General features: G+C 45.0%; 1 protein-coding gene across 4 annotated transcripts in view; it reads left to right on the top strand.

Moving 5' to 3' along the window:
- Positions 1-27,091, top strand: part of ephb1 (EPH receptor B1) — a 200,350-nt gene that overhangs the window by 48,921 nt on the left and 124,338 nt on the right. For all 4 annotated transcript variants that reach the window (XM_029254619.1, XM_029254617.1, XM_018726413.2 and 1 more), the window contains exon 2: positions 18,786-18,850. In XM_029254619.1, coding sequence (XP_029110452.1) covers positions 18,786-18,850 — 65 coding nt within the window. The remainder of the gene's footprint in view (positions 1-18,785; positions 18,851-27,091) is intronic.

Raw genomic sequence — 27,091 nt, 5'->3', positions numbered from 1 at the left:
CCAGGTGGCTCAACACAAAGCCTTGGGAGAATGCAGCCCGCTATCAGCGCCATCAAAACCAGGCCACGGCAAGGCCTTATCTTGAGCCCTAATGGAGTCTTAACTGAGCCGTAATGGAGACCGTGCCCGGGCACCGGGGGGAATTAACTCCACGGGGTTAAGGACGGGTCGGTGGAGAGGTATGATTTTCACCTCGATTGCTCTCTAATGGACCAGACACAGAGGAATGGGCTTATGTCGGGTTTAGATCCGAAAACGAGTGGCCGCAGTTCCATTATTGTCCCCCTACGAAGTAGCAGGGATGCATTAGAATGAGGCTGTCTTTTGTAACTGTGTTTGGACCATTTTCAAAAAAAACATTTAATTGTGTGGAATAATAAGTCTAATTGGAAGCACTGGGAATAACAGTTTGTGGCCTTTTGCGTTGCCGATTCCTGGTCAAAAAAAAAAAAAAAAAATGTGGAGCCACAGATCATCCGCACACAGCTGGACATCACAAACCCGATGGACACTTCACTCCATCACAATATTATTTTTAAAATGTATTTTTTCCTAAAAAAAACGAAAAAGGTTTGGAAAACATTAGTCATTAGAATATTTAAAGTCATATTCAGGCATTCAGCTCTCTTTACATAACAAAAATATTTTCTTGGAAATGCTGAATTGGAAGGAGTTGTAATAATGAAATGAAACACAATGTTACAAAAGTAAGTACTTCAAGTGCTTTGCCATTGTCAAATTCTAAATACTTTACACACAACAGTTTTAAATTGTTAAATATTGTATTTCTTCAAAGATTTCTGTATGTAAAACAAAGTTACTGCTATATCAAAATGATTAAAAAAACAAAAAGTATGACTTACCCCCCACGAGTCCGGCTGTTGAAGGATAAACTATCGACTGGTAAGTCAGGCTTGGAGGTTGACGGTTCAAGTTCCGCAAGGTGCCTCGTTGTAGTACCCGTTACAAAGGTCCTTCACTAAATCCCTCTGCTGAAATATCCTGCTTTACATATTAATTCAGCTGTAAGTTGCTTTGAATCAAATAATTTCTCCTTGACTCAAAGTTTGCAGCTACTCTTAGTGCAGAGTTCAAGTCAAAACTGAGAAAATGTAAAACACAGCGGTCCCTCCTTATCCGCGGTTTCGCTTTCAGTTTCACGCGGTCAACCGCGGTCCGAAAATATTAAATGGAAAATTCCAGAATGTATTAGAATGTGCCAGTCCTGGAACATATCCTCCGCGGATAAGGCGGGAACTACTGTACTTGGCAGTTGACCGTCCTCAATTGGCCTCTTCAACCTGATCCTGGGTTCACCCATCTGTTCCAGGCCTTTGTTCAGCCCAAATTTGCGTGATCCCGATCCTGGGCACATCAACCAAAGCTGACAGAGGATTTGGGTTCGAGTGGGAGGTGGTGGCACGATTATGAGGTCACAGGGGGAGATGTCGGCTCCCCTCTCCAGCGGGGGACCATCCATCACATGGCCCTCCACTGTAGAGACCTAATGGCAACTAGACAGGTCTCTTAGAAAACCATCAAGCAGCACCTCCCTCCCAGTCTTCTCCGATTGTCGCTTGTTTTTATTCTTCTCCCTCCAAGGTTAAATAGCAGCTGGAACGAAAACACCCAGAGACACTCGCACACACACCCTCCCAGCTATTCCCTAGTGAAATTTAATCGTTCCTGCCTGCCATCTCGGAAGAAACGCCACGGACGAACCCTTGCACCTCGACACCGTAAAGCAGTTTAATCCCTGGCGTGGGGATAAAAATGACTTCTTTTCTCCATTCCTTTCTCCCAGAGCTGCTGTGGACCGACAGTGACCCGTCCAGCGCTCTGCCCTCGCAGCTACTCTGAGCGGATAAAGAGAGTGGGATCCGCTTTATTACCGCTGTAAACCCGCCGCACTTGTGCCGGGTGAGAAACGTGTGATAAAGCAGGATAATGGGACTGGGGGGGCTGGACAGTAGAGAAATGTCTCTCCTCCTCCTCTCCTTTGTCTTCTAAAACTCTTTATCGTGCCACATTTTCCAAATACTGACAACAGAAAAAGTTACTTACAATGATTCACACATTTTTACTGCAGGGATACAGCACATTTTTACTGTATCTAAATCCAGGTCAAGTACCCTGATCGTATTAGGGGGAAAAACTGAATGATAAGTGAGGAAATAATGACTGTTAAATCATTATTATTAACCTTTATTTATCTGACAACTTTGTCCAAAGGAACTTACAGTGTAGGATAATCAGCTTTACAGTGATTTACCCAGTTTTTGTCAGGGTTTTCTTACTGTATCACACACACACACACATTGACTGAAACCACTTGTCCTGAGCGGGGTTGCTGCGAGCTGGAGCCTACCCCGGCAGCGCGGGGCACGGGGCTGGAGGGGGAGGGGACACACCTAGGACGGGACACCAGTCGATTGCAAGGCACCCCAAGCAGGACTCAAACCCCAACCCACCAAAGAGCAGGCACAGGCCAAACCCGCTGTGCCACCGCACCCCCCAACTGTATCAGCCCAGGGTAAATATATTCAATAAAGGGTCGACTTCAGGAGTGGGAATTCCAACGGGTCCTTCGGCTGGAAAACGACAGCTCCAGTTGTTCGACGCAAAAGCGACTGACTTCCTGATTTTATATCACAAAGATCTGGCACTTTAACCATTGCGCCCCCTACAGTTCTTGATCCCACGCTGTCCTTTTTCACCCCACTTACTCCTGTCTATCCCTTGCCGTTCTTATAATCATGAGGATGTTGTGCCGGATGGGGGGGTTGCAGTGGGGATGTACTGGTGTGCGGACGCAGATGAGCAGACGGCCAGTTGAGTTGACTGACAGTAAAGGGGGAGGGAGGCGGTTCTGGGTCCTGTCCCCCGGCACAGCTGATCCCCCCTGGCACTTCCTTTGCCTCCTGCGTTCTGACCCCACCCTGTCACTGCCGTCACGCTCTCCGACACACTCGAGTGAACCGTAGGCAGGAGCTTGTCACTCGGGCGGAGCCCCCCCACAGCACCCGGTGCGCACCAGTGACAGCCGGGAGAACGTCTGCCGTCCTGTTTCTGAGCTCCACTGGATCCTCCGTCCTTCAGTGCGCAAAGACTGCAGGCAAAACTTTCTCTCTTCCTCCAGTGTGTCTCAATTGCAGCAGCATCTTGAGAGCAGAAGTTTCAGAGAGTTCATGTCCTGGATGCTGAACAGGAGGTATAACAACTAGAGCCATCAGGCCAGTATTGGATAGGTGAGATTCCAGGTTGAATACCTGCTCCTGCTGTCATACCCTTGATCAAGGTACTCCCTTTGAACTGGTACAATGAAAATTACCCAACCCTGTACACAAGCGAATAATTGTAAATAGTTTAACACTGTAAGTCACTTTAGGAAAAAAGGGTCTGCAGAAAAAAAGGTAAAGATTTAATGTGCCCTCTACCTGATTTATTATAGCAAAATGCAGAATTTAAACATTTACATAACTCTAAAACATTATTGGTTATTAAGCGTGTTTTGGCTTTTGGTAGCCTATAGATATTGGGTAGTGATATAGCAAGTGATATAGTGGTTAGTGCTATCATATTGCAATCGATGGACTTGGATTCACATCCCCACTTATCCTATAGCACCCATGATCAAGGCAGTCACTTTAAACTGATACAATAACAACTGTCCATCTCTGGAAAAGGGCAAATAGGGGCAACCGGTACAATAGTGGTTACAGCTGCTGCCTTTGGTCCCAGAGGTTATAGGTTGAAATCCCCCCTCTAGCTGTAGCATCCTTGCACAATGTTCTTACCCTACATTACACACACAAACACACACACACACATTTTCTGAACTGCTTGTCCCATATAGGGTCGCGGGGAACCGGAGCCTAACCTGGCAACACAGGGCATAAGGCCGGAGGGGGAGGGGACACACCCAGGACGGGACGCCAGTCCATCACAAGGCACCCCAAGCAGGACTTGAACCCCAGACCCACCGGAGAGCAGGACCCAGTCCAACCCACTGCGCCACCGCGCCCCCCTACCCTACATTACTCTAGTAAAAAATTACTCCGCTGTAGAAATAGGTAAATAACTGTCAGAAGCTTAACATTGTAACTTGTTTTGGGGAAAAGTGTCAGCTAAATGAATAATAAATATTAACTTCTCACTATAAGGTACCCAGCTATATTAATACAGTATGTAAATCATGGAAGGTAGCTTATTGTACAAACCTTACAATGTAGGCAATTTTGCAGTAAGATAAATAAATAGTCTTGCACAGACCCTTCTCTTGTACCCTCGACAAGGTGTGTTTTTTGACTCTTTTGCAAAAAATATTAATTTCTTAGGTCACTCTGGGTAAGTGACCAGTGAGTAAAGAATGCAAATCTTATTCTTTTCTTTTGGCATCTTGTTGTCGAAGTCTCTCTGACTTTATGCTCCTTATGCTGACCCACATCCGGTGCTGATGAGAGTACTTCCAGGGTCTGTTGACCTTTGGGATTTGTGCCTGGAGCACAAGCAATTAATTAGGAATGCCTCCCCCGTGTCTTACGGGGTAGTTTCTGGACCGTGCAGAAACAAAAAGAGGGGGAGGCACAATGTGGCATATGGAGTCATGCATTACTGTGCAGTGTAAAGCATTATTGCTTTTTTACAATGCAATAAGGCCTTAGCCTGATTTGCTGCTTCATTGGAGTCCAAGCTGAAGGAAAATGCACGCATTCTCAGAACTTCATTGCTTGCGGTGATGGATACACAGCTGTCCACATGATGCTTACTGAACCTCTAAGTCTCTCTTCGTGGGCACCGAAGGGCCATTAGTCTTTCAGCATTTCCTCAGATTGAATATGAGCAGCTTCTCTGCAGCATAAGGCAGGAAAGACTTTGGCACTTTTCAGTTTGTCCGAATGCCCTTTGGTCTTTATCGTGTTTCTCCATAACACAGCACGCAGTTGTGGAAAACGAAGCAAACGTTTAAAAAAGGTAATTTGTCTTTGAGCTATTGATGTTCACTGCTGTCAGGTCAGTGTTAACTATTTGTGACCACATGCCTCCAGAATATGTTCAAAAGTCTTGAAAGAGCTGTGTCTGCTGTCACTGTGATTGACTCCATCAATTTCGTTGCCAGTTGTCCTCTTCTTCATTTCACCCACAAATTTTACAAGCTTTTTTCCTTTTTTTGAGGGGGCCAATCATCCTCGTGTGTTATTTGTCTGGGGTATGATAACTTCAGTCCTGAAAGTCTCCTCCAAGTGCCCTGTTCAAAGTGGTCCCGAGACAATAATGTACATATTTTCAAAGTTTTTGTCTTATGCTGGGACACAACGTGTGATAGTTTACCTGATGTTAACGGGGTCATGATGGACAAGCGGCTTCAGGTGGAAGTTCTCCTCAAATGTGCTTGGCTTCCTGAAGACTTAGCACACTCTACAATCCCAGCAATGTGGGCGGAAGGAAAGAAGAGAAACGAGCCCTGAAAGACCCAATGGGGGGTTCTGACTGAATCACGCTCATCTGAAAGCAGTTGACTATGTCTTTGTTGCTAGTCCTGTTAAGTGGGAGTGACTGGTTGTTAATGAGTCTCTGGAAACTGGGCCATGGAGAGAGGCGTTTCCTCTGAGTGGGTAATTGTTTAATTAGCATCGTGGCGGATGGATGACTTTGACGTTATTGGCTTCAGCCCTGCTCAGTTGGTGGGTGTGAATGGTTTAAATATGTCTCGTTGTGCTACCGCCATTATCTTGCTGTCCAGTGCGAACCTCTCAACATCAGGGTCAGAGATTAACCATCGCCATGGAGTCTGGGGGCTGGCACTGCAGACATCCATGCTGTGGCCTTATCCTTTGCCATGCTAATATGCATCCTGGCCCCAGGCAAATGAAGAATTGGAAACGCAAGCGAAACAAATCGGGCAAAATGCAATTGTGCACCAAGGGAAGCCGCTTGGGTGGTGACCATGACCTTTTGCAGGATGGTTTGTAAAGGTCATGCTGTTCCTTGAACTTTAGTCTCATTTGCTGGACGTGTTGCATGGAAAATTGGGAAGTGGTTTTGCAGAGATGAGGTAATTACAGCAGCCTGTTTTTTGACTCGGTTTTTTTTCCGCCTCTTCATTTTTATTATGTCTCCCGTCGTTACCGTTTTGTGCCAGCTCTGCTATTTTCTCATGGACGTGGCTGTTTCCGACAAAGGGTTGGGAAGGGCGCAGGAAGCCTTTTCTGGAAAGGAATGTGAATGTTGCTGAAAGATCTACAGTTCAGCACCACTGGGGGATCACCAGCAAAGGTGCTACACAAAAGCCATATGGCATGCATCGGAATGCATCAGCCTGCGTTGCCGTGACCTTTACATTGCATTTCTTTGTTTTGCTGGCACGTTTCTCCAAAACATCTGGCAATGTCAAGCTATTTACAATGATTTACACAGCTGGGTAATTTTGACTGAATCAATTTAGGGTAAGCACCTTGTTGAGGGATAGAGCAACACTAGATAGGATTTAGGTCTTCAAGTGCAAGGCAGCAACTCTAACCACTAGGTCAACTGCTGCTCTTACTACAAAAGCGGAGTATCGGTTGCCGTGTGAGACAAGTGCACATGGAGAGGGCCTGGTAGAACCTGCTGCAGGAACAGGTTGCTAAACAGAATAGCGAAAACAAAGGAAACGTCCCCTTCCTGAAAGGCAGTTGTCCAAACACGCATCCTGGGATGCCACTGTCAGGTTTACATCCTGTCACATGACATACCTTGTCAAGCAAGCACGCAGACAGAAAATGTCAAAATACGTGCACAGATTTCCTGGGCATACGCTTTAGTGCACAAGACACAATATCCAGAGGTTCCCTGAGAATTTTCCTGACGTGGAGGAGAGACGTGAGGCAATGTCCTACTGCTGCCCTGCATCAGGGGGTTGGATTTGGGTGGGAGACAATGTGGACCCTTGTTAGTTGTACACTAACGTCTGCATGGCATGGCTACGTGCATTACTGACCCATATAAAGTGCCAGGTGATGGATCAGAGCTGAAATGTGCACCGGCTGTATGGAAACAATGACTGTACTAAAGCTGCGACTCTGCAGGCGCTTGCACAAAGTGCAGATTGGTCACCTGAAGAGATCTTTCGTCTTTTCTCCAGCTAAATCCTTTCGGGAAGAAGGGTGTGCCACAGGAGGCCCATTAACGTGTATTTTCATGCGAGCAGCAATCCCGTCCACACGAAACCTGTTCCTTAAAGTCAAAACCCGCGGGCTTCCAGTCTGTCAAAGTCCATGTCTGTCACCCTTGTTAAGAGCTAGAAAGGATATCTTCATGTTTTCACACCTCATCCTAGAAAGCTGCCTTAAGGTTTTAAGGGTTATGTAGACAAACATAAAAAGCATAAAAATGAAATCTCTCCCCTTAGAAGATGATCGTCACGAATCATAAATTTTCACCATGTGGATTGCAGTACAAGCCAGGTCACATCCAGGGTCTCCAGGTGGTTTTCACCCACGCTGTTGGTCCATCTCTGGCCTTTTCGGAGAAAGCTGTGAGTGAGGGACTTCAATTGGACATTTTTTTTGGGTTGACATAAGGTTTTACTCATATTTACTCTGATTTACCCATTCTTGCAGTTAGAGTGATGTTTATTCAGGGTAATTTTAATGAAGGGTTTGTGGTTAATATTTTTACCCCATAAGGTAAATGTGATATTATGTATTTCAGTAAATCATTGACTGATCAGTTACTCTTTGCCCTGGACCAACGGCTACTTAAAGACAGAGAACTAAATAAAAGGAATATACTGTGTTTTAACAAAGATTTACATGTTAATCTATTCTTGTAGTAGATGATGTTCAACTTGGAGTAAATAAAAGTGCACTTCATCAATGAGAGATACAGATGCAGATGTGAGATGCTCAAAGTGCAGTAACCTAAGTCCAAAAAGTACAGTTTTTGCCAGCGTACATTACATGAGTAGGTCACGTAAAGCTGATGGCGTATACTTTTTTGAGATAATGTAATGAAGGCTTCTGGAGAAGAAGGGAGAGGAGCAGAAAAGTGGGTCCAAAGGAGATGTGTTGTGAGACCTTTTTTGGATGTTGAGAGAATTCAGCAGCTCTGAGTGAGAGAAGGAGCTCATTGCGCAACACGAAAGTCAGAAACAAGAACCTTTGTGATTTACATTTTGCACCAAAATCAATTGATTCTGGGTTATGTGATATGGAAATTATGGCATGTTCTCGGTTAATGTCCCCGCTTTAGAGTGATGTTTCATGTATTCGGTCTCTTTCCCAGGTGTGCTTCAGTAATACAGTCATTTAGAGCTCAAGCACAAGGAAGATCTGGTCCCAGTTCTGCAGACCCCAGTTCCACAACCAGTGAAAGTGGTGACCAGATCCAGACTGACCAGGGGTCGTACCGGTGGCTGACTTAGTTGGGACCCTTAGTCCCATTTGATACACTGGCTTTCTCTCCACGGGACACAAACACTGGATCTTTGGAAATGTAACGTCGCTCCTGGGGCGGCACAGCGGGTAGCGCTGGTGCCCGACAATGTCTGGTCTGTGTGTTTCGATATGGGCTTCATTCCGGTTCAGTCAGTCCACGTTTTTCTTCTATTTACATTTTCTCCAGGTGCTCTGGTTTCCTTTCGCAGTCCAGATGGATTGGTGACTCTAAATCACCTTCAATGTGTCACTCTTTGAGTGAAGGAGTGTGTGTAATTGCCCTGTCATGGACCAGACTTACACCCTGCCTCATACCCCTCATGCCTCTGGACAGGCTCTGGCCCCCCACGACTCAGCAGTGGATAAGATCTTCCTGGGAATGGATGAATGTTTGTTGACGTTTTCAACATGTCGCTGTGAGCCCTGTGTTGACAGCAGCACCAACAAGCTGAGGAAACTGTAGGAATGTGAAATGCACACATCCTCCCGATTGAAAACGTGAGGTTTGTACACTAATCCACTCACATTGATTCACCAGTTTATAAAAGTCATTTTTATTTTATCAGTTCAAGGAATTTGATTAAGAGTATGACAGTAGGAGGTGGGATTCAAACCCAGGTACTTTGAATAGAGGAAAGTGGCTTTAATCACTGTACTACCAGCTAAGTGAGGACAAGCTCTGCACACACACACACACACAGATGAGCATAAGTGCAATGACGTGTGTTTATATAATATTGCATAAACACCCGCAAACACATGCCAGTGGTGTATTTCGCCTGATCAAAGCGTGTGTGTGTGTGTATGTGTGTGTGTTTAATGGGTTCAGCGTTCCTCTAAGGTACATCCTTTATCACCACAGCAGTCGGCTCTCGTTGGTTAACTCCTCTCTAATAGTGAGCGCTTTGAGAGATTTTCTGCCTTTTACCACCTTTATGGCAGAGTTAATCATAATCAGTTTTTACATCATTTTTACATCATCCCTTTCAGTTGGGAGAAAACCACCACACCAACTCGAAAGGAACAATAATAATAATAATAATAATAATAAGAAGAAGAATAATATATGTGGGTAGTGTGCCTCCTCATCACAGATGTAGAGGGGATTCAAACCCATGTCTCCATATATGGGCTTCATAGAAATACATGGATACTGTTTTGAGGAGACACCATGACATGAATACACTCCTCTGTGTATGATTGTTTTCTGTTTTTCAGAAAAAAACATTACTGTTAAGAGCCGTGTTGGAGTAGTGGGACGATAACATACCGCGGTTGAGGGTGTCCTGTTAGGAGTGCTGTGGTGGGTGTTGCTGTGGCACAGGACCGCAGGGTCGAGACAGTGGTGGCGTGTGTGTGTGTGTGTGTGTGTGTGTGTGTGTGTGTGTGTGTGTGTGTGTGTGTGTGTGTGTGTGTGTGTGTGTGTGTGTGGCACATGCACCAGGAGGGGGTACGGCGATGCGACTCACCACCGCAGTCGTTCCCACCAAGCGAACAGACGATGATGAAGCGCTAATGAAATAATAACATCCCAAGGCGATTCTGCCAACAGCTGGAGAGTACCAAGCATTGTGTGTGTGTGTGTGTGTGTGTGTGTGTGTGTGTGTGTGTGTGAGAAAGAGAACGAGAGACAAACTTTTCTGCCCAGTGGACACTTTTACTGTAACTGACAGTCGTCATGTACGGTTTTACTGGATTCCCCGTGACGGTCTTAGTTCTGCTCTTCCACCACTTAGCCACTAGTTGGCGCTGTGACAGTGGAGGCGCTTCGCTGTGTGTTACTCGCTCTGTGTTTGTTTCTGTGGTAACTCTTCAGGGTTTATGTGAAGGCCTTGAGTGTTAACTCCCAATAACTAAGAGTATTTAGCGACAGCAACAAAGAGTCGTCATAGTAACCAAATCGTCAACCCCTGCATTGACACAGCATTTACTCTCATTAACCGAAACCATTTACTCACAGTAACAGAGTATTTACTCACAGTAGAAGAGAGTAATTATTTACTCCCCCAGTTACACCTATTTATATTCAGTCTATACTGTATATTGAGCTGTTATTTCCACTTCTGAGCTCATACTACTAATATATGTTCATACACAGTCTGTGAATAATTGCCCTCTCGGGGTGGTGTTTTTTCGAACCCGGGACCTTTAAATACAAAACAGCCCTTCTAACCGCTGCTCCACCTGTCTAGAGAATCAGGCAACTCATGGATTTTGCGTGGTTGTCACAAGGTGGTATTGTCTCGGCTGTACGGTCACGGTCACACTCACACAACCCCAGTACGATCGTTACGGATCTCCCTGCGCGGTTCTGCGTTCCTCACACACTTTACGCACACACACTTATGTTCTTGGCTGCTCGCTCTCATATGAATTTCCTCTGAGGTTTACAAATTGCTTGCTTGTTGCAAATTGAGGGTGCCCAACCCAGGTGTGTCAGCGGTCTTCATTCAGCGGTTTTTACCACAGTCGGTGACTAGAAGTCAAATGCAGGGGCTATACAGACAGTGACCACTGGAACATGGACCATTTGGACAGTGACCATATGCCCAAAGATCAGAGGACCGGTGACCACATGTATGAACTCAAGATGGACATAGACCACATTTACAAAGACCAGATGGACACTGACCACATGGACCAAGATCGGTGACCGCATGTATAAACACCAGACTGCTAGTGACCGCACACTCAGTGACTTCATGCACAAGCCGCGTCTTCACACAACGTTTAAACGGCAGATATTTGTCGGGATCTGCTGTAGACCGCTTTCACACCTGAAAAACATGAGCCGAGTTCCCGGAAATATGAATTATTTTCTCTTATTTACTTAGTGGCTCACCTTTACCGCGGTGACTCACAAGTCTTCCAGTGTAGGACCACGACCGTGTGGAAAGCAGGTACTTTCCTGATACGCTGCTGTGTCAGGGTCCCCGTCGTGGCTATGGTGGCCACATGTTACGGGATTTCGACCCTGCAACCTACTGCAAGCATGAAACCATATTGATGGTCCCGGGACCCATCAATATGGTTTCATGCTTGCAGTAGGTTGCAGGGTTGAAGCTGTCAAAGCAGGGCACCATGGGAAGGCAACCACACCCCATGCTTTATTCTTTGTACTACCCTTATTTCTTATAGTCTGAAATGTTTACATACATTAAATCATTTACATTATATATAGACATACAGGGCAGCTGGTAACGTACCGGTTAAAGCTGCTGCCTTTGTGCCTGAAGGTCACTGGTTTGAGTCTCATCTCCAGCTATAGCACTGTTAAGTAAGCTACTTACCCAGAATTACACCAGTAAAATTAGCAAGCTGTGTAAATGGGTAAAAAACTGTGTGTTGCATTGGAGAAAAGCATCTGTTCAATAAATGTGTGTTTTATAATGAATATAATATTATAAAACAAAATACTAGCATTCTGTAATTAGTTGTATTGATAGGTAAAATTATATTAATTATATAGCTGTACAAACGTAACACAGTTTTACCTCCATGAGGGTATCAGAGAATTAGAGCACCCCCACACACACACACACACACACACACTCACACTCACACTCACACTCACACTCACACTCACTCGTTTGAATCCAACCTCTTGCAGTGGTACTTTAGATCAAGGTTCTTGTCCTAACTGATACAATGAAAATTAACCTGCTGTATAACTGGGTAAATCACAGTAAGTAACACTGTATGTTACTCTGGAGAAAAGTAAATTAATAAACACTAATATAAATTGCTTTCCGACGCCACATTACTGTGATTTCCTGAGGACCGATTCCGATACGCTCTGTTTTCACCTGGACGCTGCAGCCAGTTACTCCTCACCGTCACAAGGGTACAACATACCCTGCAATGGAGTGACATCCCATCCAGGGTGTTTCCCCTTCAGCCCTGCATCGAATGCTTCCGGGATAAGCTCCATTTCACCGTGACCCTGCTCTGAAACTGGATGGATGGGTACAACAGCAAGATCCTATTCTGGCCCTTTCTCACTTTGAGGTTCAGCCCTTTGGCCACTACACCCCCTGCTGGTCACAGATAAATAGCTTCAGCTGTGCTTGTTTTTCCACGTTGCCCCTCACCCTTGGCGTCAGAAAGCCGGCGGACCGGAACGTGAGGCTCCGTGACCAGGTGTCCTCGCCACCCGGCAGCCATTCGGAGACCCCCGCATCCGCCAGGGAGAAACGCTTGAGCTGCTCCAATCAGAGAACTAATTGATCTAATGGGGTCATTCAGCACTCGGTGCTCCGCTCGAGCCAAAGAACGGCGCCTTCCGGCCCACCTCCAGTCGAGGATCCGTTGGTGGCACCGGCCTCGTTCTCGTTTCCCAGAATTCCTGCCTAGTATACCCCCCCGCTCCCTGGCTTCTCCATCACACCCTGGATAGCAGCCGTGGATGGTTCTGTGCAACCTGCTGGGTGTGTTTACACCGCTTTTGCTTCTACAAGGCATCTCGATAGTAAATAAACAATAACCACTTTTTATTCTGCGAAACAATATCCCACTGCTATTTCTCAGCTGATGCTCAGAGGAATTTACAAAAAGTATTTTTACTGCAACCAAAGGTACAAGATCAGGTGTGGGACTCAACCCCATAACCTTTAACTTACAAGAAACCATCCCTAACTACCACTACACACACTGTACCCCCCACCTTAATTTCCCATGATTATGTCCTTTCTGCATATATGTTCAGTATGATGACATCACGATAGATAGATAGATAGATAGATAGATAGATAGATAGATAGAGACCGAAAACTATGGCCCACTTGAGCTGAAGGTCAAAGATGATGGTTCTTCAGGCTACTGGTTCTGGTCAGTCAGGTGTGTTTGCTCATTTGACCCAAGTTTGTGTCGATATCTGATCTTAAAGGGACATTTCATCTGAACTTTGTAAACACTTTCTGATGTCCACTTTGTTGTCTTCACCAAGCAGTCTGACGGGAAGCTGCGAACCATCTTGAAATGCCTTCTTGGCAGCGAAAGGACGATCTGGAGCTCTCTGATAAGATCCGGCAGAACCTCGGCCAAACAAGGCTGCGGTGTCCTTGTGTCCCCCTGGCGGTGAATCAAGAGGGGACAGTGAGTCCAGAGCGCTGTTGGGCTTCAATCCCTTTATGGATCCCAGTGGAATGCCGGTGGAAGTTGGTGAAGAGCAACAGTGCTGGTTGCTGGATGGAGTAATTTTATGTTTCGAAAGCAGTTGGAGTCCAGTTGTGCTTTTGATGCCCCCTTTTGTCCATGTGAGTGTGGCAGGTTATAGGAAGGTACAAGAACTACAACAGACTATCAGTGGGAACATTCAAAACCATCAGCAAGTCATGCTGTGTGTGTGTGTGTGTGTGTGTGTGTGTGTTGTGTTTTCCGGCTCAATCTGTTTCACGCCGCATATCGATTTCTGTCACACTTGGCTTGGATTTGATTTGAACTCCGTTTTGTTTTTGGGCTAATTTAAAGTAGGACATAGTGGATGTGCTGTAGCGGCCTTAGGATGGGCAGGATGGACCACCTAGTACTCAGGGTTCTGTCATTTGGGTCCCTCCTTTAATAGCTCTGCAAGGTGGGTGTGGCCTCGATGAAACCCCGCCCTCTGGCTGAAAGGTGGGTGGGGACTAGAAATGACTCCACCCAGAGGTATGCAAATAAGAGGGGCAAAGGAAGCATTCTTAATCATTGTCAGAGGGACACTTTACCCTGAGGACATATGGAGATTAATAGCTCTATCTGTGCCACTATTTCATCTTGAGCTCACATTACGCTGGCCTGGCTCCAAGCGGCAGGGTCCGGCCAGGGGCAACGAGGTGGGGATGGTGTGGAGGGGGTGGAGGGGGTGGTTAGGGGAGGCATAAATGATATTTTGGGAGAGAGTGAGGCAGTCTTTTCTGTGTCTCCTCACTGACAAAGTTCTTGCACTCCTGTTAAAAAAGAAATATACGCCTTTGAAAAGTCACGTAAAAAGCACATTTTTGTCATCTGAAATGTAAAATCCAAAACTCATCCCTCATATCTGACAGAATATAAAAGCAGTGGATGTTAAAACCGTTACGACAAGAGATTGAAACGAATTAAACCGAACTCTGTTAAAAACTGTACCAGGCAATTTACCACGCTGACCTTTCGTGGCCCAAGAACATTAGTCGTGTCATGATGTGTAGTCGAACCCTGTGACATCACCCATGATTCCTCCTGTTAATGCTATTGGAAGTTTTATTGAGCTACAATGGACTGGTGTCCCATTCAGATGTGTCCTGCTTACTTTTACGCTCAATTTCTGGGATAGGCTCCCAACCCCCAGGACCCTGACTTTGACACGTGGTTAATGAGAGTGAGCGAGTCAGCGCTTTATGCAAACGATACAAGTAATATCGTTTCTAATAATAATAAGAATAATAAGAAGAAATTCCATATTTATTACGTACATATTGGCTTTCTGTCTATGTTCCAATATCTGAGACTCCATCAGATATAACTGGACGGCGTGGGAGCAGTGGCTGGGGCTGTTGCCTTACAGTCAAAATGTCTGGGTTTGAGCCCCCACTCCAGCTGAAGTACCCTTAATCAAGGAACTTACCCTGAATTGATACTATAAAACTGCACAGGTTTTGGAAAGGGTAAATCAGTGTAAATTTGCTCAATATTCAACCCCATACATTACAAGTCACCTAGGAGAAATGCATCAAATTAATGGCAATTATATAGGTGGGTGGGGTTTGTAGTGGTTAATGAACCCGAGTTTACGACGGCGGCGGGGGTCCCGTACTGAGGGAAGGTCCTTTTTTTACATGCTGTTTCGCTCGACAGCGCTGTCTTAACCGCTTTTTGTGCGGGAGGGGGAGGGAATGACGACGACGCGAAAAGAGTTTGTTAAATAACCTGCTAATTGTTTTTTGAACAAACGGCTCTCGCCATCCCCTGTAATGACTTCTCGGCCATGGCTTTCTTTTACCCAGCCGGCTCTGGAGAAATGGGACCCCATTTGGACGTCGGGGCCCATTTCCAGCACGCTTACGCAAGTCGATGATGAGTCGCGAAGCCAAGGACCTGTAATTAGGATGAGCACTTTAACCGGGGGCCAGATGTGAACGGCTATCTTTAGCACCCAGAGAAGGATGGCGGCGCTTGCCGCAGTGCTCTGTAGCCCCGGCACGGCCGCAACGGGCGCGATGCAGTCAGCAGATTTGTCTTTCCGGGGGGCCTGATGATATGCGCAGTTAAAAAACCGATAATATGACAACTTATTAGGGACTCGGCCTCATATTTTCATTGTCCGTTGTGCCGCGATAAAACCGCACCGTGGGCCTCGCCCCCTCCTCCCAATCGATATCTGCAGAAGTGCTCATTATTGACGGATGTTTTCGTTATTAAATGGTTTCTGCGGTAACGCTTTTACATCTTCACGCTGCCATTACAAAACACCCAGCGGCCCCGTCATAAAGGCTGTTTCAGGATCTCACTTGGCAGTCTTTATGAGTGTATTAAGGCAGCACCAGCTGTATTGTTTGAGGTCTTGGACTAATAACCTGAAGGTTGTTGGCTTTAGACCTGCCCCTTGTGTTCCAGCACTAGCCTTGATCGCTTACCCTAATTTTGTTGAACTGAAACACCTGAGGTGGCACAGCAGGTAGCACTGCTGTCTCACAGCACCTGGGTGGTGCGAGAGGGCGTAGGTTTGATCCCTGCTCAGTCTATGTGGAGTTTGCATGTTCTCTCGGTGCTCTGGTTTCCTCCCACAGTCCAAAGACATGCTGTTCAGGTTTCCCCATAGTGTGTGAGTGACAGAGAGAGAGAGAGAGTGTGTTCCACTGATGTATGGATGAGTGACCCATTGTAAGTAGTCTATCTAGCAGTGTAAGTTACTGTGGTGAATAAGGGGTGTAGGTTGATAACGCTACAGAACAGGATAATTTTCATAGCAAAAATTAAGGGTACGTACCTTGATTGAGGGTACTGAAGCAGGAGTGGGGATTTGAACCCGGGGCCTTTCAACACCGTACCACTAGCTAATGAGTATAGGTAAAGCCTACTTCACTCTGGCCTAGCGGGCCTTTGGAGTTCTGTCAGTCCATCAAAAAAGACAGCGAGAGGAGGAAAAAGAAGGCGACACAGGATCCCCACGGGTCCGGAAGCTCTTATTATTTAATAGGTGTCGTGTTTATTATAAGGCGAGATGTCAGCCTTGGCCTCCTCACCCGTCTCAGCACCGTACTGTCAGGCGTCTCCGAAAAGCAGCTCTCCTTTCATCGCTGGCACGATTCTGACTTTCCTCTGCGTCGGCACTTATTAATAAAAAGTTATTAAAAAAAACACCCTGTCAAATTCTGCCGGAGAGGCCCCCCCCCGCCATGTTCGCGGCTAACTGGCATCGGAGGCACAGAGCAGAGAGTCGCCGCATCAGCGCTCTCCCCTCCCCACCCCACCCCACCCCACCCCACCCCACCCCACCCCCTTCCCGGACTCGATACATGAAGAAGCAACACAAGTAGGGTGGGGGGCGGTGGAAAAAGCGGGGGTGCTCCACACTGCTGGAGATGCACTAGTCAGCACTGGTTTCGCCTCCTTTCTTGGAGCCCGTCGGGCCCCGTTTGATGCCTCTAATGGAGGCGATATTGGGGACGCTGTTGTGTGCTGAATCTCTTTAAACCTAATGATTTATCAAGGTGTATCCAGCACTGAAAAGGGAGCTGACAGTTAGACAGCTGATAGATGGCATTTATTAAATTAAGATTTGCTGTCATTTTTATATTATTATTATTTTTTTTCTCGCCACAGAGATTGATATGAGCTATTCTTATCCATTCAGTTTGGCAGCAGCTTGAGTGACAGGTGGGACCAGAGCAAATAACACAGGGAGATCAGTATGAGGGAAAGGCAGGGCCATGTGGACAGCTGGTAGTGTAGTGGTTAGAGCTGGTTCTGTTGGACTCAAGGGTTGCTGGTTCAATCCCCCTCTTCTAGCTGCAATACTCCTGAGCATGGTACTTACCCTAAAAAATTGCTCTAGTAACATGAGCTGGCTGTACGAAGGGATAAATGCTGTAATTGTAGGTAGATTAACATTGTAAGTTACTTTGGAGAAGAGTGTCAGCTAAATGAGGAGATGTTGGGTTGGGCTGTTTGAAGGTATTGTTCTCTCCATACCCCTGAGGGCTTATGGGTGTATTTGTATTTACAAACTTTATCTGACACCTTTTTCCAAGAAGACTTATACAGTTAGATAATGTTTTTTTCAATGATTTGTACTCTTAGGTCATTTTTACCCTATCTATTCAGGGTAGGAACCTTGATCAAGGGTATTACAGTAGGAAGGGGATTCTTACCAAAAACCTTCAGATTGCAAAGTAATGGCTCTAACCGCTACATGCTCTTAATTTTACTTCCCTTATTCTTAGTATTTTGTAGTGCTTTAAAAACTCGTATTAGTTTTTCAGGTCCATTGTACTGGTTCTGATACATGATCTCAGATACTCAGATAAGTCTCAATGTGTCTAATGGATGGGTCACGGTATAATTTGTCCCGCTTCTGGTAAAGGTTATACTTATATTGAATAATAAGCTGTCCTGGAAAGCAGAAATATGGGTAAAACTTAACAAACATAAACTTCATTGGGGACTGATCAGCTGATCTCAGGTTTGGGATTTGTGGTGCGAATGTTTCATTACCGATGGAGGAAACATCATCTGTGTGAAGAAAATGAAAAAGGGCGGAAACGGAAAGACGTTGTTGGTATAGTCTTTTAAGAGACCTCAGCTAGTGGCTGGTCCTGATTTTATCACCTTGTAATTGACCTTGACCCTTGGCTGTTGACCTTTTCGGGTCCTGTTTGTGTTGAACACTTTTGCCTCTGCTGCATGAGCTCTAAACTTCTCCCTTGCTCATAGAGAGTGTCCAAGTCCCTGTGCCAGATGATTGAATTTTCTTCTGACAACTAGGCTTCCAGAAAGTCCCTGACTGTTCTGCAACCAGGTCAGGACAGAACCTCAATGCCGTCCCAATGCAAGGATTTATGTGCTGTCTACGAGCCTATGAGAGGGTTCAGAACGAGGAGGTCCACTGGACACAAACTGGCCTCATTCCCTTGGGGCGATGAAATGTCAGAGGTTTGTCTCAGTGATGTCAGGACCCAGCCATGTACTGAAACCCTCTGCATGGAACTCTTCTCCACGTGTGTGCCGTCACCCAAAAAAACCGATGCGCTGAACTGAAGCTTGTGATTCACGACGTAAACCTCAAAACCTGTCTTGTGCGTCAAAGTTGTACAAATGGCTGTGAAAAAATTTTGAAAGAAGAATGCAAGCCCTAGCCACTCCAGCTGCTAACTTCCCTTTCTCTCTTCCCTTCCCGTGGTCCCGCTGCAGAAACGTTGATGGACACGCGGACGGCCACAGCGGAGCTGGGCTGGACAGCCTACCCAGCATCAGGGGTAAGCAGTTTCTCTTTCTCTCTCCTCTTGATCAGTGGTCCTGGAAAATATGTAACTTACCATTCTGAGCTGCACATTTGTGTAGACAAATGTACAGCAACTGGGACTTGACCCTGCAACCTGCTGATTATTTGCAAGTCCAGCTTATGCAATGATCCTCTGTCTCCTCACGAGAGGTGCACAGGGTGCAGCGAAAACCTCCTTGTGGGGCAGATCGATGTGTGAGCATTGCATATATGCTGACTCCACCTCTCTCTGAAGTTAAATTATACAATCAATGGGAGTCACTGGGCACCAAGGCTCCTCTTAACGGCAGAAAAAAAAGGCTCCGTCATCATTTACATTCATGCATTTAGCAGGATGCTTTTCAAAAATGCGACATACAACTCAGACTCATCAGAGTCTATGATTGTTACTGTTATATATAGTCATGCTTCCTGTCTTTGGTGATGCAATGAGACTGATTCAGAGTAAAAGACCAATGATGCCTTTGATGAGGCGGAATAAGACCGCTCTTACTGGTCAGAACAGGTGGAGTGATGATGGGTTGACCTGCAGTGATCTGCACTGGAGTGCATTTGCCGTATTTTTCAGGCCGCGTGAACCAGAATCAGTCCAGCCCGGGCAACCGACTTTGCCCTTTTGCAATGTGAATGTCACATGAGTGTGTGCGTATGGAGTATGCGTGTGAGTGAGTATTTATAGTTTTTATACAGGCATAAATCTCAGGAAAAAAAAAAAAAAATCATGTTAAGCATTGTTTCTGTAAAACATTTTTCCAGAATCTTGACTACGTGCTTCTTGGTGCCAACTGCAAAAAAAAAAAAAAAAAAAACTAGTTAATGATACAGGCAGCTCTTTTCCACCTTAATGAAGGGGAAATTACACATGGCTCTGTCAGCCTGAAAGCCCCCAGGACCTCCTCAGGGTTGAGCAGACCTGCATCCTAATCTACAGTCTGCCAAAACTTCAGTTAAAACACTACGATTTGTCCCCTCCAATCAAGTCTTACGAATTTGCTACAAATATATATACATATATTACATATATCTGTACATATATGTACATATACTGTATATACATAAATACGCAAAAATATATACATATATTTGCAGATATGCACACACATATATACATATTAAAAGTAATTTATATGTATATATAAATTATATATATGCATCAAATATGTGTATACATTATAACTATATATGAATGAAAAATATTTTCAGTAAAAATCTTGAATGTGTTGTGTGACACTACTTCCACTTCTTATCATTTAGTTTCTTAGCTGGAACATCTATAAAAAGCGACATTCATGTCATAACAGTGTTAAACTTGACCCATTTTTTTGACTACATTCTATTAGTGAGCCACTTCAGGTTATGTTGAAGGGTACAAGAACAGTGCCTCTTCTGAGATTTGAACCCAGAAAGCTTTCCGTCACAACGGTGCCTTTGAGGTGCGGAAGAAGAGCAGACCGTATGTCCTTTCATAGCTCGCCCTGAGGTGAGCTCTGGTGTGGCCCTCCTTCCCACTTCTTTAAAGCGCTGCATTTTTTCACATGGCCCCTAAACTCTCAGCACTTCATAGACAGGGGAATATTTCACATTGCCTCTAAGTTCATAGCATGGCAAGTGTGATGAGTGGCTGTCACAGTTTCTTTTAAAATGCATTTAAAAACATTTTCAGCTCTTTTTTTTCTCATTCAGAATTCCCACAATTTTGGTGGCAGAAATGAAATGTGATATGTTAGAAAAAAAAAAAAGTGAGTCATGTGTTGGTGAACCTGAGAAAAGCCGTTTTGTGTTTACTTCAGCTTGACTTCATTAGCAAAAAAAAAAAAAAAAAAAAAAAGAACAAAAAAATAAAAAATTGCTTTTTTGAGAAGAGACTGCTTTCATATTAATTGTGAAAGGATCCTCGGTTGGACAGGTCTTTAAAGGGAATCCCTCGTTTGAAGAAGGCACCGCGGATCCTCAATGGAATTCACTCTCCAAAGCAACTTTACATTCTGAAGCTTCAGAGCCTGCCAAATTTATCCAAAAGGATTGCTGTTGTTAAGTGCCACCGACCCCCAGTCCCTGTCTGTGAACATTAAAGAGCCATCGGTCTTTCCGCTTTTACTGTGGTTCAATATAAGCTGCATCACTGCAGTGCCCAATAGGCAAGACTACGGCAATTGTCAATTAGTCTGAATGCCCTTTGGACTTTATTATGTTTCTACATATTGTAGCATGCTGTTTTTTGACAGTGGAAAACAACGCAGAATTTAAAAAAGAAAGGAGTTAAAAGAAAAGAGTTTTTTTCTTTTTCAAGAGGACATCTTGAGTGCTATCTAGTCAATACTGACATATATGGAGTCCTTCCAGAATCCTGTTTTGCGGTTCCGCCCTTAGTGTTGGAAGAGGTGTGTCCATTGTCACTGTGATTGAGTCTATCCACCTGGAGCCTGCCTGTCCTGTTTTCTTTTTCCTTCAACTTTTCCAAGCATTTCAGTCCTTCTGAGAGAATCCAATCTTCCAACCATCTGTCCAGATTATGAACATCTCAGCTTCATCATTTGTGCTTCCAGTGAGGTTGGTCTTGCTTTGACCTAACATCCATCAATTTGATTTAGTGGGAGACCATGGTATCCTTATTCCAGCTAGCTCAGTTGTTCCAAGTTGATCCTAATTACTTTTTGAGGATGGCGACTACAACTTATCATTCAATGAGAAGCTCTACTTGAAGTATCTATACCTTCTTATCCTTATACAGGGTAAAACATACGTTTATAATTATATTGCAGGGAGCAGGTAAAATACTGGTTAGAGCTTCCACCATCCACTTAACAAGACCCACATTTGAATCCCAGCTCCTGCTGTAGCATGCTTGATCAGGGTACTCATCCTGAACTACTTCAGTAAAAAATACCCTGCTGAGTAAATGGGTAAATCAGTGCAAGTAGCTTAATACTATAACACAGGCTAAATTAATAAATGTATGTGCAGTTTTCTATCCTGGTACCAAGGCGAACAATTCAGTCCTGACCTAGATTGAATGCCTTAAAAACCCAGTGAAAGCATTTTGGACCAATGCCCGTGCCGACAACAACAGGCAGCTGAAGCCAATTCTCAGATTTATTTTGATTGCAGAGTTTTTCAGCCTCTAGTTGCCCGGAAGGGTTAAAAACCCCTCATTTCCCTGCCAAAGTCTTTGCTTTGGCTATGCTAGCTTATTTGGATAGGGGTGGTTAAAAAAAGACAAAAGATGAGTGGCCGGAAAGGTGTATGCTGAGGATGATTCAAATGCTGTACTCCAGTGGACACTGGTGACCCCTGACCTCTGGTTCCCAAAGTGCAAGCAGTTTGAAAAAAGGCACAGGCAGAGGGTCTGGGAATTTTCAGGATGTTGAGTGAAAAATAGAGTGTGACTGATGAGAGAGAGATTTGTGAAAATGGTTTTACCTTGTTCATCAGCCAGTCAGCCCCTACCCCACCCCACCCCACCCCACCCCACTCAATCCCATCCTACATGCATTCTCGGTGTTGGACATCGGGGAAGTGAAGGAAGCCAGCCAGCATTAGGGGCTCAATTGTTTGGATTTATCAAATCAGCCTGGTTCGAACAGTGGATGTGGTATAGCACAAGTATTTGGGGGGGGGTTGTTTATGATTCAGGTTTTACCCCCCCCCGTCTTGGATGCCTGCACGCTGCATGAATGTGCTAATGTGAGTTACAACCAGGGCAGACGGCTCCAGGTAACAGAGAGCCTATGAAAATGAACACAGCAGCATCTGTCAGTCGGAGTCACACAAGGGGCCTTTGAGCAAAAAACAACTCCAGAAGTGGTCCTGTAAATATGCAGGTAACCTCTGGTACAACCGTTCACTAAATTAATAAATAATAATGTGCCATAAACCATGCAACTCACAAAACACAGAAACCCCCTACATAAACCCTGTATGTTTAAGTATTTTCCCTCTATACAGCAAGTTTGTACATACGCTCGCACATAAGTGAATGTACACACATGCGCGGCGTTTGTGTGTTTTCTGTGTATAAAGTACATAATAGCTGAACAGCAGTAAAGCTGCACTGACTGTGCTGTTGCACAGGAACTATTCATCATGTCACATAGGATGCAGGGAATACGGGTGCAATGTGGCCTGCAGGGAACGCCGTTGGGCTGAAAGCAGCGAGTCTTCATTCATCACCTCACGTCGTGATCTCGGCACAGTGAGCTCAGTGTGGGTGCGGGGTGGGGAACGAACATTACGGACAGAGGGGGACCTAGGGAGAGTGGGATGCGATTGGTCAAGATGGTGTGAAGATGCGCTGTCGAAAATATCGGCTCGGTGTGCCTGGGGTGTGAATGGGCGTCAGGGGGGCAGGCAGAATATTGCACTTCATAAATGCAGCAGTATCTCTATTTAAATTTACATGTATTCATTTAGCTGATACTTTTCTTCAAAGCGACATACAGCGCTAATCTAATCAGACTGATTGACCCATTTCTACATCAGGGTAATTTTTACTGTATCAATTCAGGGTGAGTACCTTGCTCGAGGGTACTGCAGTAGGAGGTGGGATCGCACAGAACAATCACTGTAGGCCTCGATGGCACGTTGCCCCTAGAAACGGAGCGGCTATTTTGACCTTTAACCTCCTCCTCATTAATCCGTTTCACGATTTCTCCTTTTTTTTTTTTTTTTTGTTGTTTTCTTACTCTTTTCAGCGACCGCAACACCAGATATCAGCGATTTTTTTTTTCAGTGTTATTTCTCTAGCAAGACGTCGAGCGAAATCATTTCGCGATTCCCGCCAGCTCGCGGAGACGCCCGGGTCCCAGTCGAGTGTGAATGTGTTGCGGCGCTCCACGCCCGTTTCGCGGGATCGCCGACAGTGTGAGCAGAGCTGCGAACTCACCTGCCCTTCACTTGTGTTTATATTACAGTTCGTTGCTCCAGTTGGCTCATTTTCAGAGTCGAGCTTTAATTTTATTTTCTATGGATGTCCAGAGACGCACAAGCGCTTTCTGAAGGCCCTCTGAACCCCATCTAACCGTCTCTACTTAATGAATGAACCGCTCTCTTATAATTTTTACTCTTATGCTAAAAGCAACAGCTTGAGATTTAATAGAAAATTATAATTCCCATTTTTTCTTAGCATGCGCTTCTGTTCAGCTCAGTTCGGTATTTTACTCATTTTTGCAAAGTCGGTTTTTCACAGAAACCTTTCAGGTGAAGAGTCCCACAGAACAGCTGCGTTCCACCTAGAAGCAGTTTGTCTCCCAGAATGAGTTCTGATCCACTGCATTACAGGCTCCTCTGTGTTACAGAACATCTCTAATGATTGCAGCTGCCAATATTACGACTAAAAGCAGTTTTATTTGCTTTGCTCATGTTTTTCTCCAAGGTGGCTGACATTGTTACATGTGTACACTATGGTACTTACAGTGATTTACCCATTTATAGACCGGGTAGTTTCTTTTCTTTACATCAGCCCAGGATAAGCATCTTGAGCGAGAGTACGACAACAGGAGTAGGAATTAAACCCTATTACCTTCCTATTCCAAGGTGGCACTCTTACCACCAAACCACCTGCTGCCTATGACTAATCCCACTGCTGCTAATACAGAACTAGTACTAATATCAGGACTAAAACTATTCCCAGTCCTCCACTGATCACAATATTTCATCGAGATTTTCCTCATGTAATTATCTAGTAACCTTGTGCGCTATTCTTATTTGCACAAACATAATGTTGTAAACAACAACAACAATAATAATAATTCTATCCAAGCCCATCAGACCATAAGTATGTTCAGTTTACTGTACAAAGTACAGTCATGAACCACTGAGCGACGTTTCACTTAACGACTGACCACATATACAATGGTGGTCCCATAAGATCATAATGGAGCTAAAAAATTCTTATCGACTAGTGACGTTTTAACGTCGTAGCGCAACGTATTACTCACGTGATTGTGGTGGTGCTGCTGTAAACAAACCTACTGCGCTGCCAGTCATATAAAAGTATAACACATACAATTATGTACAGTACATAATTCTTGATAATGATAATAAACACCTGTGTTACTGGTTTGTGTATTTACTGTACTGAACTTTTTAACGTTATTTTACAGTGTAATCTTTCTACTTATAAAAGAGTTTCCTATAAAACAATATGTTGTGCTGTGCTGGCAGCAGCATCATAAATCTCATGTTCACCCTTCTCTTGACTGCATCGAGGCTATACCATCTTGGTTTGTATAAGTCCACTCTATGATCGAGGCTATATCATCTGGGTTTGTATAAGTACACTCTATGATTGAGGCTATACCGTCTAGGTGTGTATAAGTACACTCTATGATCGAGGCTATACCATCTGGGTTTGTATAAATACACTTTGTGATTGAGGCTATACCATCTAGGTTTGTATAAGTACACTCTATGATCGAGGCTATACCATCTAGGTGTGTATAAGTACACTCTATGATCGAGGCTATACCATCTAGGTGTGTATAAGTAAACTTTATGATGTTCGCACAACGATGAAATCGCATGATGACGTATTTCTCAGAACGTTTCCCCGTCGTTAGGCGATGCATGTCTATATGTAATTGGAGGATCATAGGTGATGGTTGTTAAAGCGTCTTGCACATGATACTATGGGATAGCCCATCTCCCGCTGAAGCTGTCATTTGGTGACCAAGAAAAGTCAGTGGAATAAATGACACATTCGTCTCAATCTGTGTTCAGCCCTGTGTGTTTCAGCTGGATTTCTTTTTGTTTTGAGGCAAGCGCCTCAAAGCGGATCAGACTGCCGTGACATTGTTGGGTTGTTGATCTCACACACAGCCACTGGCTTGTTAGGGCTCGGACCCTGGGCAATGGCTCAAACCAGATACTGTAGTAAACAAATCATCACCATGCAGCGAAGTCAGGGTGAGCCTGTTTGATGTGATCCAGTGCGACGATAGAGGTGTTTGCTTTGACCTCAGTCCCGAAAACTGAAACGCAGTGTTGGCTACCTGGCCCCTCCCATTCCCTTCTCATCTGCCTGCCAGGGTTAAGCTGGAGTGCAATCACACACTCGGTGGGGGGGGCGGAGGGACTGGATCCCAGTGTTCCGCTGAGTCCGCTAAACCGCACGCTTTCCCACTTAAAACAACGGATGAATAATAGATGACTCTGGACAAACCAGCGAGTGTGTAGGTAACACTTGCTGCAGATTGTGCAGAACACCATGTTTCATTATTATTATTATTATTATTATTATTATTATTATTATTGTTATTATTATTATTTAGATGAATCGCATCTCTGTTCCTATTGTCCATTTATGCAGCTGGATATTTTGGATATTTTCCTAAAGCACAGGAGTTCAAGTACCTTTGGTGCTGAATTCTGGGTGCTGGTTGTACGGCTCCCCTTCATTACACCCAAGAGCACTGGGTCCAGGGTGGGGGAGGGGGATTGGGTTGTGTGATGGGGTAACGCCGGTGCCACGAGCCTCCATTACTGGCAGGGTGGCTCACGGTGTGTGGGTATTTATAGCCCAGGAGCTGAAGGGGGCTCTGCTCTCGGTCCAATTCAGACCCAGAGCCTGGGGCACTAGTGCTGGAGGGGATGAAAAGCAGCACTTACAGACACTCAGAAGATAATCCTGTGTTTTCTTTTGTACGAATACATATAATTACACACAAGTGTTTTTTATTCTGCATCGTATATAGAGCTATGCGATGTGTTTCTACTTTCTAGGCATTGAATTACCCAGGTACTCTTCATATGGTACTTTCCATCTGAAATGTGTCTGTCTGGAAATATATAATTACACGCTTGTGGTGTGTGTGTGTGTGGAGGGTGTATGTAATGTGGGGTGAAGCATACTGCCGTGGGATATAACACGGAACGCCGTAGTAAAGGTATAGGGTAGGACGCGTATGGTGGCAGCCGTCTGGGTGTGAAACGTTCCTTCATCTGCGCAGAATCTCCGAAACCTCGGAGAGAGGAAAAAAAGCAAAACAGAGGCTGCAAACTGAGGCCAAAAAGCCGAACTGTCACATATCTTTGCTGGCGAAACCTCGACATTCTGATTTTCGCAGACGCCTCCGCCCTGCGCCGCTCGGTTACAGCGCCGATGAAACAGATGAGCTCTCTGGCTCCGGGTTTGAGGTTTCCCGTCCACTTTTCATCAAACGGAGCGGTACAGCGACTCGTTGGGAGGGCGGGACTTGGACGTTTTCGTATCTAGTCC

This window comes from Scleropages formosus, chromosome 9, assembly GCF_900964775.1.
Source record: "Scleropages formosus chromosome 9, fSclFor1.1, whole genome shotgun sequence".
Classification (NCBI taxonomy): Eukaryota; Metazoa; Chordata; class Actinopteri; order Osteoglossiformes; family Osteoglossidae; genus Scleropages; species Scleropages formosus.
The sequence above is the reverse complement of the archived record's forward strand: the minus strand, read 5'-3'. Positions and strand labels throughout refer to the sequence as shown.